Genomic DNA, 13,735 nt, shown 5'->3' with positions numbered 1-13,735 from the left:
GGACACTCTTTAGTGAGAAAGGGGGAGTTGTGCCTATGCTGTGAGGCCACTGCAGTGTCTGCTTTTATCAGAGAGTTTGTGCTTGGGCATAGGGGGCAAAGAAAGAGACAGAGAATGCACATTTTCCCCCAGAGCAGGGAATGGAGTTCTGGGAACAGGGACTTACCTGTGTGTAAAACAATCAGGCCAGCTGTGAGCTTCTGGGCTACCAGGAGAGCATTGGAAAACGTCCCAAACCAGTCAGGAGCACCATAAGCATTGCTAGTGAATGAGAAGACACAGGAAAGTCAGCAGTGGGCACTTAACTGTCTGACCTGTTCCCACCAGAGCTATGTCCTCCTTTAACAGCTGAGGGATCTGTGTGTGAGCTCAGGCTGTCCTGGTACCAGGAGGTGACAGTGGGCAATGATGTAGCTGTCAAGGCTACAGCCCTGGTGGCTCATGGAAGAGGCTGAAGCTTGTTAGAGGAGTGGAATCAGTCCAGGAGCAGTAGGGATGTGTGTGCCAGGCCCAGTTCCTCACCTGTGAAGCATGATGGAGGAGCAGGCTGTGAGGTTGAGGCTGGTGGTGTTCACCCCTTTGCAGGACTCATGCAGGGTGAACCCGAAGCAGATGAGGCAGGAGCAGATGGTCAGGCTGAATTTCAGCAGGAAGCAGAGCAGGAAGTAGTGCTGAGTCTGTGAATAAGGGAAAGGAAGGAGGATGACATGGGCATGTCATTGGTACAACCTCCTCCCCATGGACCATCAGTGGCTGCAAAAGACAAGCTGTAGTACAGATGAGAGGCTGCACTGAGAATCTGCCCTCTGGGCATGCAGGATTCCCTCCCTGGCTCCTGCCATGGATCAATTTACTGAGCATGCTAGGAAGGCACAGAGCCTCAGCTATGCATCAACACTGGGACAAAACTGAGAGAAAAATGTGTGGACAATTTAAATCTGAGGGGCCACCTACCTTCTTGGGAATGGAAGTCAAGTTTTTTCCTGTTGCCATGGTCATGATGGAGCTGTGGGGAGGCTTGCCCAGGAGCGAGATACTGAAGAAAGGTAAATTAAGTGTCTCAGTAATGTGGTCAGGCACCAGAGCTATTGTGCTTTTATCTAACATTTGAACCCAAATAACCTACTCAGACTGCCTGAAGCACTGGCACTTATCTTTACATATGCCATAAAAGGTGTTATTCATTGCAGGTGCAGACAGAGAGAAAAGTGACCTCCAAATGTATGAGTGAGGAAAATACCACCTGTGGTACCTTGGCCTCCACCTGACACCTCAGACTTTTCATCACACAAGGCAGGAGTAAATACAGCAGCACACAAATGCTCCTGTCACTGTTCCCAAGCACCCTGTCAAAGCAGGTGCTTGGAATAATCCTTGCAGCCTTCTTAGCATGCTGTGGGTGAAGTCAGCTTTCTTTTAGCATGGACACAGTGAGTCTGTGCATCCTGTGGAGAGGAGAAGGAGATTCCACCCTGACAGACTCACCTGAGCAGTGGGTAGCAGAAACAGGAGAGCCACACGATGTCTGTGGTACTGAGGATGGGGGGCAGCTGCACCAGGCAGGAGAGGAACTGGACAGAAACAACCCAGAGTGAAGAGCATGAGCTAGGACAGACTTGTTACCCAAAACGCTGCCGTCTTCCCCCGAAATGCTGGGATGAGCTGGTAACCAGGCTGCCACTGCACAGCCCCTTCATATGTTCCTGTGGCAGGAGCTGCAGGAGATGCTTTTCTCCAGGGAAAAGGGGTTTGAAAGTAAATGTATGAGGATCAGGGAGAAGGGGCAGTGCAGGCTGAGATCACAAAGTCTCCATCTGTAACTTCCCCAAACACACTGTGTAAATCTGACCGAAGGCCATGTTCCTCTCTTGAGGCTGCCCCACTGCAGCCACCCATATCCATGGGAGCCCTCCTGTCCTCTGAGCTAAATGCTGTCTCCAGCCAGGCCAGGACTCACCTGAATGACAACCAAGGTCAGCTGGCACTGCAGCAGGAAGAGGAAACACTTGCGGATCCCGTAGGTCGCATGCCTGGCCTGGAAGGAAGCACAAGCCCTCAGAGCCCTGCTGGGAGCAGCTGCCAGCCAAGGGCAGTTATGGCAGGCAGGGGCAGAGCATGTAACCTGGCAGGGGAAGTGGGAGGGGAGAGGATCTGGACACACTGAAAGCAAAAAGGGAAGGTCTCTTGCCTACATGGAGAGGTTCTGAAGGCAAGGCAGGATTTAGCCAAGGGGTAAGTTTGTTTAAACTACTGGCATTTTTGGAGTTACACTTCTCCTGAACACTGCAGTGTTATCTAGCTAGGGATCTCTGCAAGAGTATACTCCATCCAGATGAACAATATTCATATTCTGTTACCCCACGGCACCATTTCCAAACCATTCCCTACACCTTGGACCAGGAGGGCTAGGCCCCTCTTGTGCTACCTGGACAAAGGTCAGGAGACACAGGCAAAGCTCCTGCTGGCAACATTGTGGGCACCTCAAGCAGAATGCTCATGTGAGCTCCTGGCTCTGCTTCTTTCACTGGGGAGAGGGGATTGCTTGGCTCACCTGCTCGATGAGCCTGATGATGCTGGTGCTCTCTTCTTGGCGGAAGGACATGGAGCAGGGCAGGCTGTTGAGCTGCCCTGAGAGCTGCAGTGGGGTGAGCTCCTCAGAGCCATTGGTCAGGGTGGTGCTGGTGGCATAGCCAAAGGTCTCCCAGGAGCAGCGGGATGGGTAGAGAGGGTCCAGGGCTATACTGCAAGGACAACACAGAGGTGTTGATGAAAGGCCTCATCCCAGAAAGGAAACTGTCTCACTGCAGTCCAGCTTGGGAAGTCACACTGTGCTGTGTCATGCTCTGTATACCTTGCTCACGTAGAGAAGCCTGAGCTATAACATGAAACTAGGATCAATCTCCCTAGACTTTCACTTATTCACAGAGAAATAATGAACATATTTGGGTTTGTGGCACAAGGTCAATAAATTGGCCAATCCATGGGGTACTTCCACTCTTCCACCCAGTGGGAAGCATCTGTAATGGTAGTTGGGGCACAACAGTCCAGCGTGCAAGAGAGTGTCTTCCTTTCAGACACAGAAATACATCTGTATATCAAGGGCCTTAGACATCCCCATCCTATCCCCACAAATCTCCCTCATGAAGATAAATGCAGCTAAAAACGGACAGAGCAGTTGTGAGCACCTCCCTGCACAATCCCCAGGTGTGGTGTGACCCATGGCTGGGTACTTGGTAAGATCAATGCAAAGGCAGCTGGAGGAGGAATAGACCTTGCCCCACCTGATATCGCTCTGCAGGAAGAGACAACTGTTCCGAAGGTTGGCAGAGCTTCCCAGACAGCAGGTCACCTCCCCGTACTCCTGCATGATCTTGATCATCTCACACATGGCTGCAGAGGGACAGAAGGAGCAATAGTGTGTTATGTCATTATGCACACAAAAATACTGTGTTTCACACCCTTTCTAATCTGGATAATGAGCAGATTAAAACTGCCCCTTGTGTACAAATGCACTTGTGTACATTGAGATCCACAGCCAAAACACACAATTAGATAGTTAATTAACTGCAGACCAGGTGCTCTATATACCTGTCACTGCAGGAATTGATCTGTGGTTCACAGAACTATGACCCAGGTGTGCATCTCCAGCACACCTCTTTCAGACCAGAGCTGTAGGCATAAGCTGGGTGAATAAAACAGCTTAAACATCAAATGGTCTTGTTAGAAAACAGATGAAATAAACCTAAATAATTCAAACTGAAAATAAATACAGTGTTTCAAACTCTGCTCAGCAGCACATCATTAGTGTTGCTGCAAGTCTAAAGGAAGGGAGGGAACGTAACAAACCACTCCAAAAGCAGTGCCACACTTAGCCATACTCAGAGCCAGTCCCTGTTCCTGCACTCCCACCCACCACCACCTCAACCTTTTATCAAAATGTATTATTATATAATGATATAATTATTATACAATATCTTATACATTAGATAGATCTATGTCCAAGCTGCTGTTTGATTTGATTTCAGTTCTGTAGCTCCATGCACAGTGCTCTGTGTATATATGGATTTTCTAGAATGCTCCAGGCAAAAAACCTCAAGACTCCCCTCTGCAGATTCCCCTGTAAACACCTTCACCAAATGCCTGGTGCACAAAGACCTGCAGCACAGTGAGGGGTTGGGTCATGTGGGGAGCTGCCACTTCTGCCAAAGAGAGAGAGGAAATTTGGGCACTAAGTGTGAAAACAGACTGGACTGTGATTGACACACTGGAAACTGTGGCCAGAGGTACTGAAATGGCAAATCATAATTATGCTGCACACTTACTGGAGACTTGGCAGGTATTTGCCAGTTGAGCACTCAGCCCCTTTCTTTAAGTAATACCTCAGAGAGACAGAGAGAAATTTTGTGCTTTCTGTTTCCTGCAATCAAAAACTGTAAAGCAGCAGAAAGTGTTAACAGTAACTGCCAGGGGAAAATTCTTCTGGGAAGTGATTTCTGAGTTATGTAAGAGCTGTGAGCAGAGATCAGAGTCTCCTGGTACGTTGATAACACTTATTTAATGAAAGGCAGTAACATTTTGTATGTTTGCTTTTGTGTCTCTTATGAATGCAAATTGAAAGGAGTGGTTCTCAGCTCAATTCAGCAGCTGGGCAACAGCTGCATGAAAATTCAGTTAACACCTGGCTCCCCACAGGTAACAACAGAGGATAATTAATATCAATATGTCCTTCTGGATTTCTGGAATGTATCTCCTTCCCTTCACCCATGTCCACACTTGGATGAGCCAGACCAAGGAGCTGGGAAAGGAATTCATGGACAGGAGTAGGAAAGGTCACTTACTCTCTGGGGTGCAGTCTGTGAACAGGGGCACCAGCAAAGGCACATTGTCAATGTTCTGCAGGTGAGGTCTCACCTGGTGGATCCCCCGGGGAAGTTTGGCCTGAAGAAGAGAAAGGACAGATTAAGCAGGGAGTGTGAGAGAGAGGCATTTCAGAGGGAATTACTGAAATGAGAATGATGACTCCTAGAACTATGCAACCTCAAGACAGATACAAATTCAGGTTCCTGCAGATAGAACTGGCTTTCCCAAGCCACTGTCAGAAGTTTTCTGACAACGTTCTACACTGACCTCCCAAGCTGCCCTCAGAGATTGTAAGGTCAGTGTGACAAACCTGTGCCCAAGGATTTCTAAGGACTTTTTGCCTGTGTGAAGAATCTAGTCAGACACATCTGCTGTCTTCCAGCAACTGAATCTATTTCAGTTGCAGCCACATCAACCTGCAGCAAGGCAAGAAGGGGTCTTGCCTTCTAAAACCAGGCCTAAAAGATTTTTTTTTAATCTGTATCTCTGATATGCCTGTAATGTCTGCTGAGCATGTGAGGTCTTTATGAAGCAGGAAGGGCTTGTCTCACACTCTGACCACAGGGCAGCACCAGTCTGTGGCTCACAGTTGGAGGAGAGAGTGTTTCTTCTGTCTGCATGGAAAGTGGGGATGTTTCCACTCCCTGCCCAGCCCATGGGACCCAGAGGAACTGAGATGCAGCTCTCAAGGTTAACCCTGTGTTTGGTAACCTCCACTCCTGAACTCCAAACCAAAGAGCTGTTCAGCAAAAGTAACTAAGAAAGTAACTGAGAGGATCCCAGGTTCTAGATACCAAGCTGAAGAAGGGTGAAGGAAATAAAAACTGATCTCCTTCAATGAGAAATTTCCTCTGGGAGTAATGAGGTGACACTCCTGACCATGACAGCAGTAGAAGGTGTACAGGGACAGGGGCCCTCACCCTGTTACAGTCCTCCAGGAAGCTGGGGATATCGCTGTCTGTTGGCTGAAAGCTGATGAGATCCGAGTGCCCTTCCTCCTCCATCAGCAGAAGCCCCTCCACATCATCTCGAGAAACTGGAACAGAGAGAAGCAGCATAAACAACAATCACAAACCTGCCTCTGCCACCTCTGTGTCACCCACGTGGAACATGCACGTGGCACTGCAGGAGCCAGGAAACGTGAAGCCTGATTTTCTGGGTTAGCAACACTCAGATCTCCCACTCAGTCATCTAAAATGCAGTATTTTTAGATTACTAATCTGTTCAGAGGTAGATATGTGAGCCTAGTCTCTGCTCTTTTGAGACATGATACTTTATCTGTTCTGCTGTCCTTCTAGAGGAAGAGAAGAAAGAAATCCCACCAGAAGTAAGAAAAAAAGAGCAATGCACAAGCAAGGGACCTTCAGTGGCTTGACTAGGGCCCCAGCAAGAAACAAAAGCACTCATGAGCACATAAATCCATGGCAGCTGGTGCACAGAAGGATGTCTGTTTCCAAAAACTTGGTTCTGGCTGGCTAGAAAGGCTATAAATGTAAAGTGATGTCACTTACACACACACACCTGAGGGCCATCCAGCTGTGTGCTCAAAGCTCGGACAGATAAGTGTCTGGTGTGGACACAGGAACCCATGGATGGCTTTAAAAGAACCCCCCAGGAAACACATGGCATTCAGAGTGACCAAGGCACAGTTCTCACCCTGATGGAGGTCATCGTGCAGGGAGCCAGCATGGCTGGGGCTGGAGGGGGGGATCTCTGAGCCAGGCACGTCACCATTGGGTGTTAAGGATATGTGGCAATTCCAGCCAGTCTCCAGACCCATTTTCTCAGCAAACACCTGTGGGTGAGCAGACAAAGGGTTTTAGAGTGGCTGCCCAGGCCAGAGCACTGCAGACTGATGCCATACTGGGAGCACAGGTACCTTCTGGACTCATTAGTGGGCCGAATCAGATTAACCTTAGATTGCACTGGAGCTAAACTCTCCAGTCAGACAACCAGGGGCCATGCAAGGTCAGGGGGGTCAGCAAAGACAGCTTACCTTGCTTTTGAGCTCATCTTCCAGGGAGAAGTAGACAAAACGAATGCAGGCATTGACCAATCCATCAATGAGGCGGACAATGTCAAGGCGGGCCTGATACTGAGATGAGACCATTCCCATGAAGATCTGTCCACTCAGAGCCTGGATACAGTCTTCCTTCTCCATCACTTCCCCAATCCCTTCTTCAGGCATGCAAACAACACGCAATCACATTGAGACATGAGGGGCCACATCACACAAAGGACATGTGGTGGGGAGGCCACCAAGGTGATACCCAAGGACACAGCAGACACAGAAATGTGCAGGAACACAAACACAGGAGGAAAGATGAAGAGACATCCATTTGTCCCAGCATACCCAGTCACAGAAGTGGTTTCAGGACATCCCCACATAGGAGACCAAGAACACAAGTGGGAAACAGCAAGCAAGGAAAAAGATAAAACAGAAGGCAGGGATCAGTCACAAGGAATTTAGGTAGAAAGATCAAGGATGTGTACTGCATAATGTTCACATGTACATTTTAAACACATCCTACTGTGCCTAAACAACATGGTGAGTCTAGCTGAGGCACAGTGGCATCATACCACAAGGGGCTGATGCAAAGGAACTGAATCGTGTTCCCTGCAAACATTTCCAAAAAGCCTGCAAAGGCTCTTTGACAGGGTTCCTTCACCATCACATCAGCCTGTGGTGAATGGGGGCTGGATGCAGCATGAAGAAGAAAATAATAAAACACTTCACACAGTTGCAAGGCTTGCCACAGGTGGGACTCAAAAGTATTCTGAAAACAGTTATAACTGTTCCTAGCTGTTGGAAACCCCACTAGTCACATTTTACAGAATGGGAGATCAAGAGAGAAAGAGGTTAAGACTGGTTTTCCAAAAGAGCCTCCTGGATTTATGTTAATGGTATGTGCTTCTTAGTCTCCACTGCTGTTCTGAAGGAGATGTACAGTTCATCTAGTGGGAATCAGTTCCTTCAGTACAGCAACAAAATCCATCAAGGAATAACAGTTGCATAGCACTATACATTTCAATCCTTTGAAAAGCCCATCACATGGGATTTCCATAAAATCAGACAAATAGCAAACCAAGTACTGAAATACCCAGGAGTCTTGACTCTCCATAGCCTGCTTTAAAAACAGACTTCCTACAAGAAGAATTTCTCTGTAAGCTTCAATAACTTAGCTAGAAATACCCCTACCAGCTGCCACATCATTACTTCCTCTGAAAATGCATCTACTTCAGAAGCTCTTCCTTCCAAGTTTCCATCTGCTGCTCTGAACAACAATGTTCTTACAGCTCTAGCCTGATCAGATCCAGCCCCTGGGCCAGCAGCAGACCTGTTTGCAGCCAGGACTGCAGACACACATACCATCTGAGCTCCAGCTGTTCCTCCGGCTGCTCTGTTTGATGGGAGTGGTCCCAGGGAGGTCACAGCACGTGAAGATCGCGCTCTGCCCCGGCACCTGCACCAGCTCTATGCACTTGCCATTGAGCTGGGAGGACAAGGCACAGTGCATTGGCTTGTATGCAAAGGCAGAGCAGTATCCTGACAGGCAGGCTCGCTGGTAGAAATCCAGCACCTTCTTCCTATGTGGAAGAGAGAAAAAAACAGACAAAGCTAGCAAAAATGTGCCAGGTTTCTGACAATACAGAAATGCTGTAGTTCCATGTATTTGGAAAAATGTCTTCCATAAAGAGTGGTTGGAAAGTCTGAAGAAGCCTTTCCCTGCTGTTTCTGCATTCTCCAAGCTGCAGGGCAACAAGAACATATATTCCAGCAGAGGCAGTGGTGAATGTTTCTGTTTGCTCATCAGATTGATGGGTATGAACACAGAGCTCTTCAAATACACTTATTAATATAATATGCTTAATATGGCTGCCAGATGACTCCAAGGAAATTTATTGCATGACAGCAGAAGCTTAATTTATCAGACATAATTTATCTGTAGGGAGATAAACACCAAAGAGGGAACTGACAACTCTGACAAGAGGATCTATGGCAGAGATAGTTGCAGGAGCACACTCTTCTCCTGTCCCCTTTCAGAATCTGGGTCCCAGGAACTGTATTTAGTCAATATTCAGTCACTGAAATAAAGTTCCTTCTCTAAGCTGAATTCACAAGAGGCAACAAATTAGACTACACATCAGATACAGTTTCTTTTAAAAAAAAATTTGCTTGTAACATGATCAATATTCCAAAAAGGATCAGTGGCAGTTTTTTCACACCTGAGGATAAGCAGATTTAGAATAGCAATGTGAAAAGTCAGTGAAACTAAATATTACTGGTCTGCTGTGCCAACAGGAACAGCAATTCAGCCTGTAGATGAAAATACAGCACAAACTGTCAGATATTGCAGCAGGAGTCCAAGGGTGTGATGCATTGTGTGGACTGGTTCAGGCACAATTGATCATTTTACATTTCATATAAGACAATACATTTTTCTTGATAAACAACAAAAAATTCACTGCCACCAGCATGACCTGATTATAATTTAGTCCTACTACACAGGACAGTCAGAATCCACTTAGAAGAGGACAATATCCCAATAGATACAGTAAGAAGTGTCTTGCTCTTCCAGTCTAACTGAATGCTTGTTGCTATCTAATCTCTTACATTGCTCTGATAACAATTAATTACAGGTAGAGATGGTTCATGTTCATAACCTACTTGAAGCCCTTAAAAAGCTTAACAAGCATCACAAAAAGAATTTTAACAGAGTGACCAGGTTCTCTCTGCATTTCACCTGCAGCTCCTGAATGCCCCAAATGAGAAAACTGCCCACCTGTCAGAGCCAGAGAGGGGGTAGATATCAGTACCATCCCAAAAGTCAGTGCAGGCCTCAAGGATGATGTCAGCTGTCCCATGAGAAAACATCTGCTCAGTGCCTGAAGTGTAGGAGAACAATGAGTCAGTATCACACATACAGCCCCCAGGAAGGGGATATCACACCAGCTGCTCCCTTGTTTGTTAAAACATGAGTGTTCCCACAAAATGCTTTGGTGAATTCCAGATATCCCCTTTTCCTCTGCTGAAAGTCTTCAGTCTCCATTAAGAAATTGTTCAGGATTGATGATGCACCTGCAACTGCCCTTTGTCTAACTGTGGGTTCAAACAAGGCAGTGATAAAATGTAAGACATGTAGTCCCTTCCTATTCTTCCCTTACCCTGTGTATCAATCCTGCTCCTGTAAAGGTGGGATAATGCCTTGCTCCTGAATCCCACAGAGCTGAAGAAGAGAAATTCCTTTGTGCCTCTTGTCATGAAAGTACAAGCAGCAGTGATGAGCCTACGAGGATCAAAGTCTGCCTACACTGCAAAGTGCATTCATTTTTAGGCCAGACATGGAACTAAAGGGTGAGAGCTATTCTTGAATACTTTTCATTCAAGTAGCAGAAGACAATTTGACAGTGTGACCTGCCAGATAACAGCCTGTTTCACATTTTCACCCTGAAAATGTGTTAAATCAGGATGGGTCAAAAGTTCAAGAGACTCAAAAGTTCAATAAGAAACTCTAAAAAAGTAACTCATGTTGTCTTTAGGGAAGAACTGAAAAATCAATGGACACCACAGCTTGTCCTGTTTTTCTTTCTCCCCCCATTTTAGTTTTTAATACAGACTCAAAATCCCTTATTCCCTCTTGTAGCCAGAGGTGTTAAAAAGTTTTTCTCAGAGGTGTGTGACATCCCTGATGCAGGTCCCAGTCACAGGACACAAGTTTAGGGATGTGGGGCTGCCTCCACTCCACACCTCCTGCTCCTTCTCATTTGTATCGACCCATTAACATTTCCTGCACGTAAATTCTCCTTTCCCTCCTCCAGCTGCTCTCTTTGCCCCCAACAGCTTCAAAGCTGAGCTAATGAAAAAAACAAAAACCAAACCCACAAAAAAATTTAAAAAAAAACCACCACTGCCAAGAAAAATGAGCCCAAAGGCTTCTTGCAGGCATTGTTGCTGATTGCTGACTGGCTGGTGAAATCCAGAGCCAAGAATATCCCCTCAACACAAACCAGGCAGGGACCTTCAGGAATACTGGAGGATTTTCCAAAACATAGCAGCTCTCTGCTTTTGCTATAAATAGTCATCACAAGCCAAGTTTATCAGCATAACAAACCTCTAAGACAAATAAGAGCTGTGTGTGAAAGAAGGAGTCTGTCTCAGGGACACAAAGGAGCACTTGTGCACAGCTCTGTTTAATTTTATTGTATAAACACCTAATCCTTCCCACCTTGCTCCTAAAGTCAGATAGTCCTTGCTCAGAAAGAAGGAACAAAAGATGTTTATCCATGCAAAACCTGTGTCCTGGACACAGAGCAAGAGCTTGCAATAACCACATGCACAGATGTACCCACGTTCATGCCTGACAGCAACTGCAATCCATTTCCCATTCATTCCCACCAGAATCCCACACCACAGCCCTGCTAAGGAAAAAGTGGCAGTGACTGCAGACACCATAAACTGCAAGAAGTTCACTGAGCTGTCCTTGACAGTAAAATGAGCTCAGCCTTTCCCAAATCATGAACTCTCAGGCCAGGATTGCTCTAGCAAAAAGGGAAAAAACAAATGAATAGGTCAGGGGGTATGATCAGCCATTCATGGCTGCTGGGACTCATTGGGGGAAGAACCAAACTGCTCCATCTGAACCAATGGGACAGATGAAAAGGAATGGAGCAGTGCAGTTCCAGCAGAGAAAGACAGAGATGGTATCAAGCCGTTTTACTCCGCGGAAGATGCCAGCGAGCACCTCATTTCCATGCTGTTACTATGGATCTGGGATGAACACTGCCAGATGGTGAGACATGTATTTCAATGGAATAGTAAGGGAACACACAGATAATCTGCCTCCTATTTCTGCTATAGCTGTAGAATTTATGTATCTTGCTTTGACTGCAGCATGTCATGGGAGTGGGTGGATTCATAGATTTATTCACAAATAATGTGTGGAGAGAGGTAAGTTATGATCATCTGGTCTGACTTCTGCATAAACAGAGCCATTTGACTTCACCCAATGTTATCTGCACAATCCAGTATTTCTGGTTCTAAAATGGCAGCATTTTAGGAAATTTCAAGGGACAAGACTATTGTGTGAGAGGTGTTCCAATGGTTAACTAAACCCAACTGGCAAAATTCCTCTAAGAATTTACTCTAGACAGCATAATCCAGGTCACACCTATTTGTCTGAGCTCCAGGCTCTAACCTAAACCGTTTAAAAGTGAGGATAAGGAGTTGAAATGAGGCAACATTAAAGGTTTTTTCTCTACACTAAAAATCTCAGCATCAAAATAATTCCTACTTACAAAGGCAAGATAGCAGCAATCAGAACAAATGAAAAAGCTCCTTCCCAGATGAAGATAAAAATTTAAGAAGAAGTGGGTGAGAGAAGACAGTTAACCTGGTAAAACTCTGGCCAGCACAATGATCATATTTCAGATTCAATACTGAACATATGTCAACTCTAGAGAGCCAAGTTCAGTCAATTTAAGGAATTACAAAGAGACTAAAAGCTCTGACAGGCAAGCTGTTAAATCTTTCTGAGGTGCTTTAAGACCTCAACCAGCTGTACATCCTTTCCATCCCAGCCCATTCCTATGAGAGTAGGAAGGAGTAGAAAGAGTAGAGAAGTCTGTATGGCTTCAGTTCTGTATTCATGGTCACTGTGAGTTTGCATGGAAGTTTTGTGATTTCTTATTAGTATGCAATATAGGAGTGTGTAATGTAATACACTAGACAACTCACAAAAATATTAGTTTATGATTTATCAGAAAGGATGAGCATTATTAACTAAAACCTAGAGTGATATTCAACCCTGTGCAGTACTAGTTTCACTACCATCAAGAAGTCTATTAAAAACTCAATAAACCCATACCATGCTCTGCAATGCTGTTTGCTCCCAGAAAACGGATCTACTATGTGCTATCTACAATATTTTTTAAAAGGTATTTATTATTCTGGAGCAAGTCAAGGCTGGGAAGAATTCCCCCCCTCAGTATACCACAGATGATCACTGAGGTTTGTTAATCATATCTGCACTGGCCATGGACAGAGTGGTGGCATCACCCCACAGGAACTCCAGGCTCTTCCAGCCTTACATTTTCTGGGCTCTCTGAGGAAAAGTTCCCCCTGTGCCAAGTGGATGGCCAGAAAAAGAGGCAGCCTTACTGGTAGTGGTGTCCTTCACAAACAGGTTAATCATGTGGCTCAGGGGGGGTCTCCTCTTGGTGATGGATGAAAGCTTCCCCAGGATGGTTTCCTTAACCATTTCATCACTTGGCAAGCGGTACAAAGCCAAATAATTCTCCTGCTTGAAAAGATCTTTAGCACCTGGTGTGAAACCTGAAATATGAACACAAAGAGGAGGAAAATCAGGCTCTAATCAATGTAAAAGAAAAGTTCCTTCTTATTCTGTGCCACCCACTTTGCCTGTGCCCATTCTGACACCTCCCCAGCAATTGGTAGGTGCTCACTGTGCTTCTATGTAAATATGGCTTAAGATCTAGGATGAAAAACATCCTCAAAATTATTAGATTAGTAATTACAGTGTTCCTGCTCTTGTTCACTAATGAGAGTAACTGTGACATCACAGGACAGGCATGGACGTGAGTTCAGGTTTCCAGGTTTTAATCCTAGTGTTACTTCTAACCTCTTACTGCCCCTATACTTCCATTTTCCCATCTGTAAAATGAGCTGACATACATCATTTATCCCCAAACTCCCTGTAAAGCCCTACTGTAAAGACAGACCAGATATCTGTTCATTAGCAGGTATTCTCTGTCTCCTGATAAGACTGGCAGACTCATACCAGAAGAATATGAAGCTTAGCCAGAGCTGGCTGGCACTATCCTTGATGACATTAGTTCCTTGGATAGCACTGACAAT

At 45.8% G+C, this 13,735-nt stretch overlaps 1 protein-coding gene across 3 annotated transcripts in view; it reads right to left on the bottom strand.

The window, feature by feature from the left end:
* TMEM94 (transmembrane protein 94) overlaps positions 1-13,735 on the bottom strand; it is a 42,485-nt gene that overhangs the window by 4,985 nt on the left and 23,765 nt on the right. For all 3 annotated transcript variants that reach the window (XM_015645730.3, XM_015645728.3, XM_015645731.3), the window contains 14 exons: positions 13,019-13,192; positions 9,645-9,747; positions 8,231-8,448; positions 6,857-7,038; positions 6,517-6,655; positions 5,781-5,896; positions 4,839-4,938; positions 3,282-3,390; positions 2,552-2,741; positions 1,958-2,035; positions 1,486-1,571; positions 955-1,036; positions 523-677; positions 167-261 (listed from right to left, as the gene is read on the bottom strand). In XM_015645730.3, the coding sequence (XP_015501216.1) occupies positions 167-261; positions 523-677; positions 955-1,036; positions 1,486-1,571; positions 1,958-2,035; positions 2,552-2,741; positions 3,282-3,390; positions 4,839-4,938; positions 5,781-5,896; positions 6,517-6,655; positions 6,857-7,038; positions 8,231-8,448; positions 9,645-9,747; positions 13,019-13,192 (1,827 nt within the window). The remainder of the gene's footprint in view (positions 1-166; positions 262-522; positions 678-954; positions 1,037-1,485; positions 1,572-1,957; positions 2,036-2,551; positions 2,742-3,281; positions 3,391-4,838; positions 4,939-5,780; positions 5,897-6,516; positions 6,656-6,856; positions 7,039-8,230; positions 8,449-9,644; positions 9,748-13,018; positions 13,193-13,735) is intronic.

The sequence above is a fragment of the Parus major genome, chromosome 18, assembly GCF_001522545.3.
Source record: "Parus major isolate Abel chromosome 18, Parus_major1.1, whole genome shotgun sequence".
NCBI lineage: Eukaryota > Metazoa > Chordata > Aves > Passeriformes > Paridae > Parus > Parus major.
The sequence above is the reverse complement of the archived record's forward strand: the minus strand, read 5'-3'. Positions and strand labels throughout refer to the sequence as shown.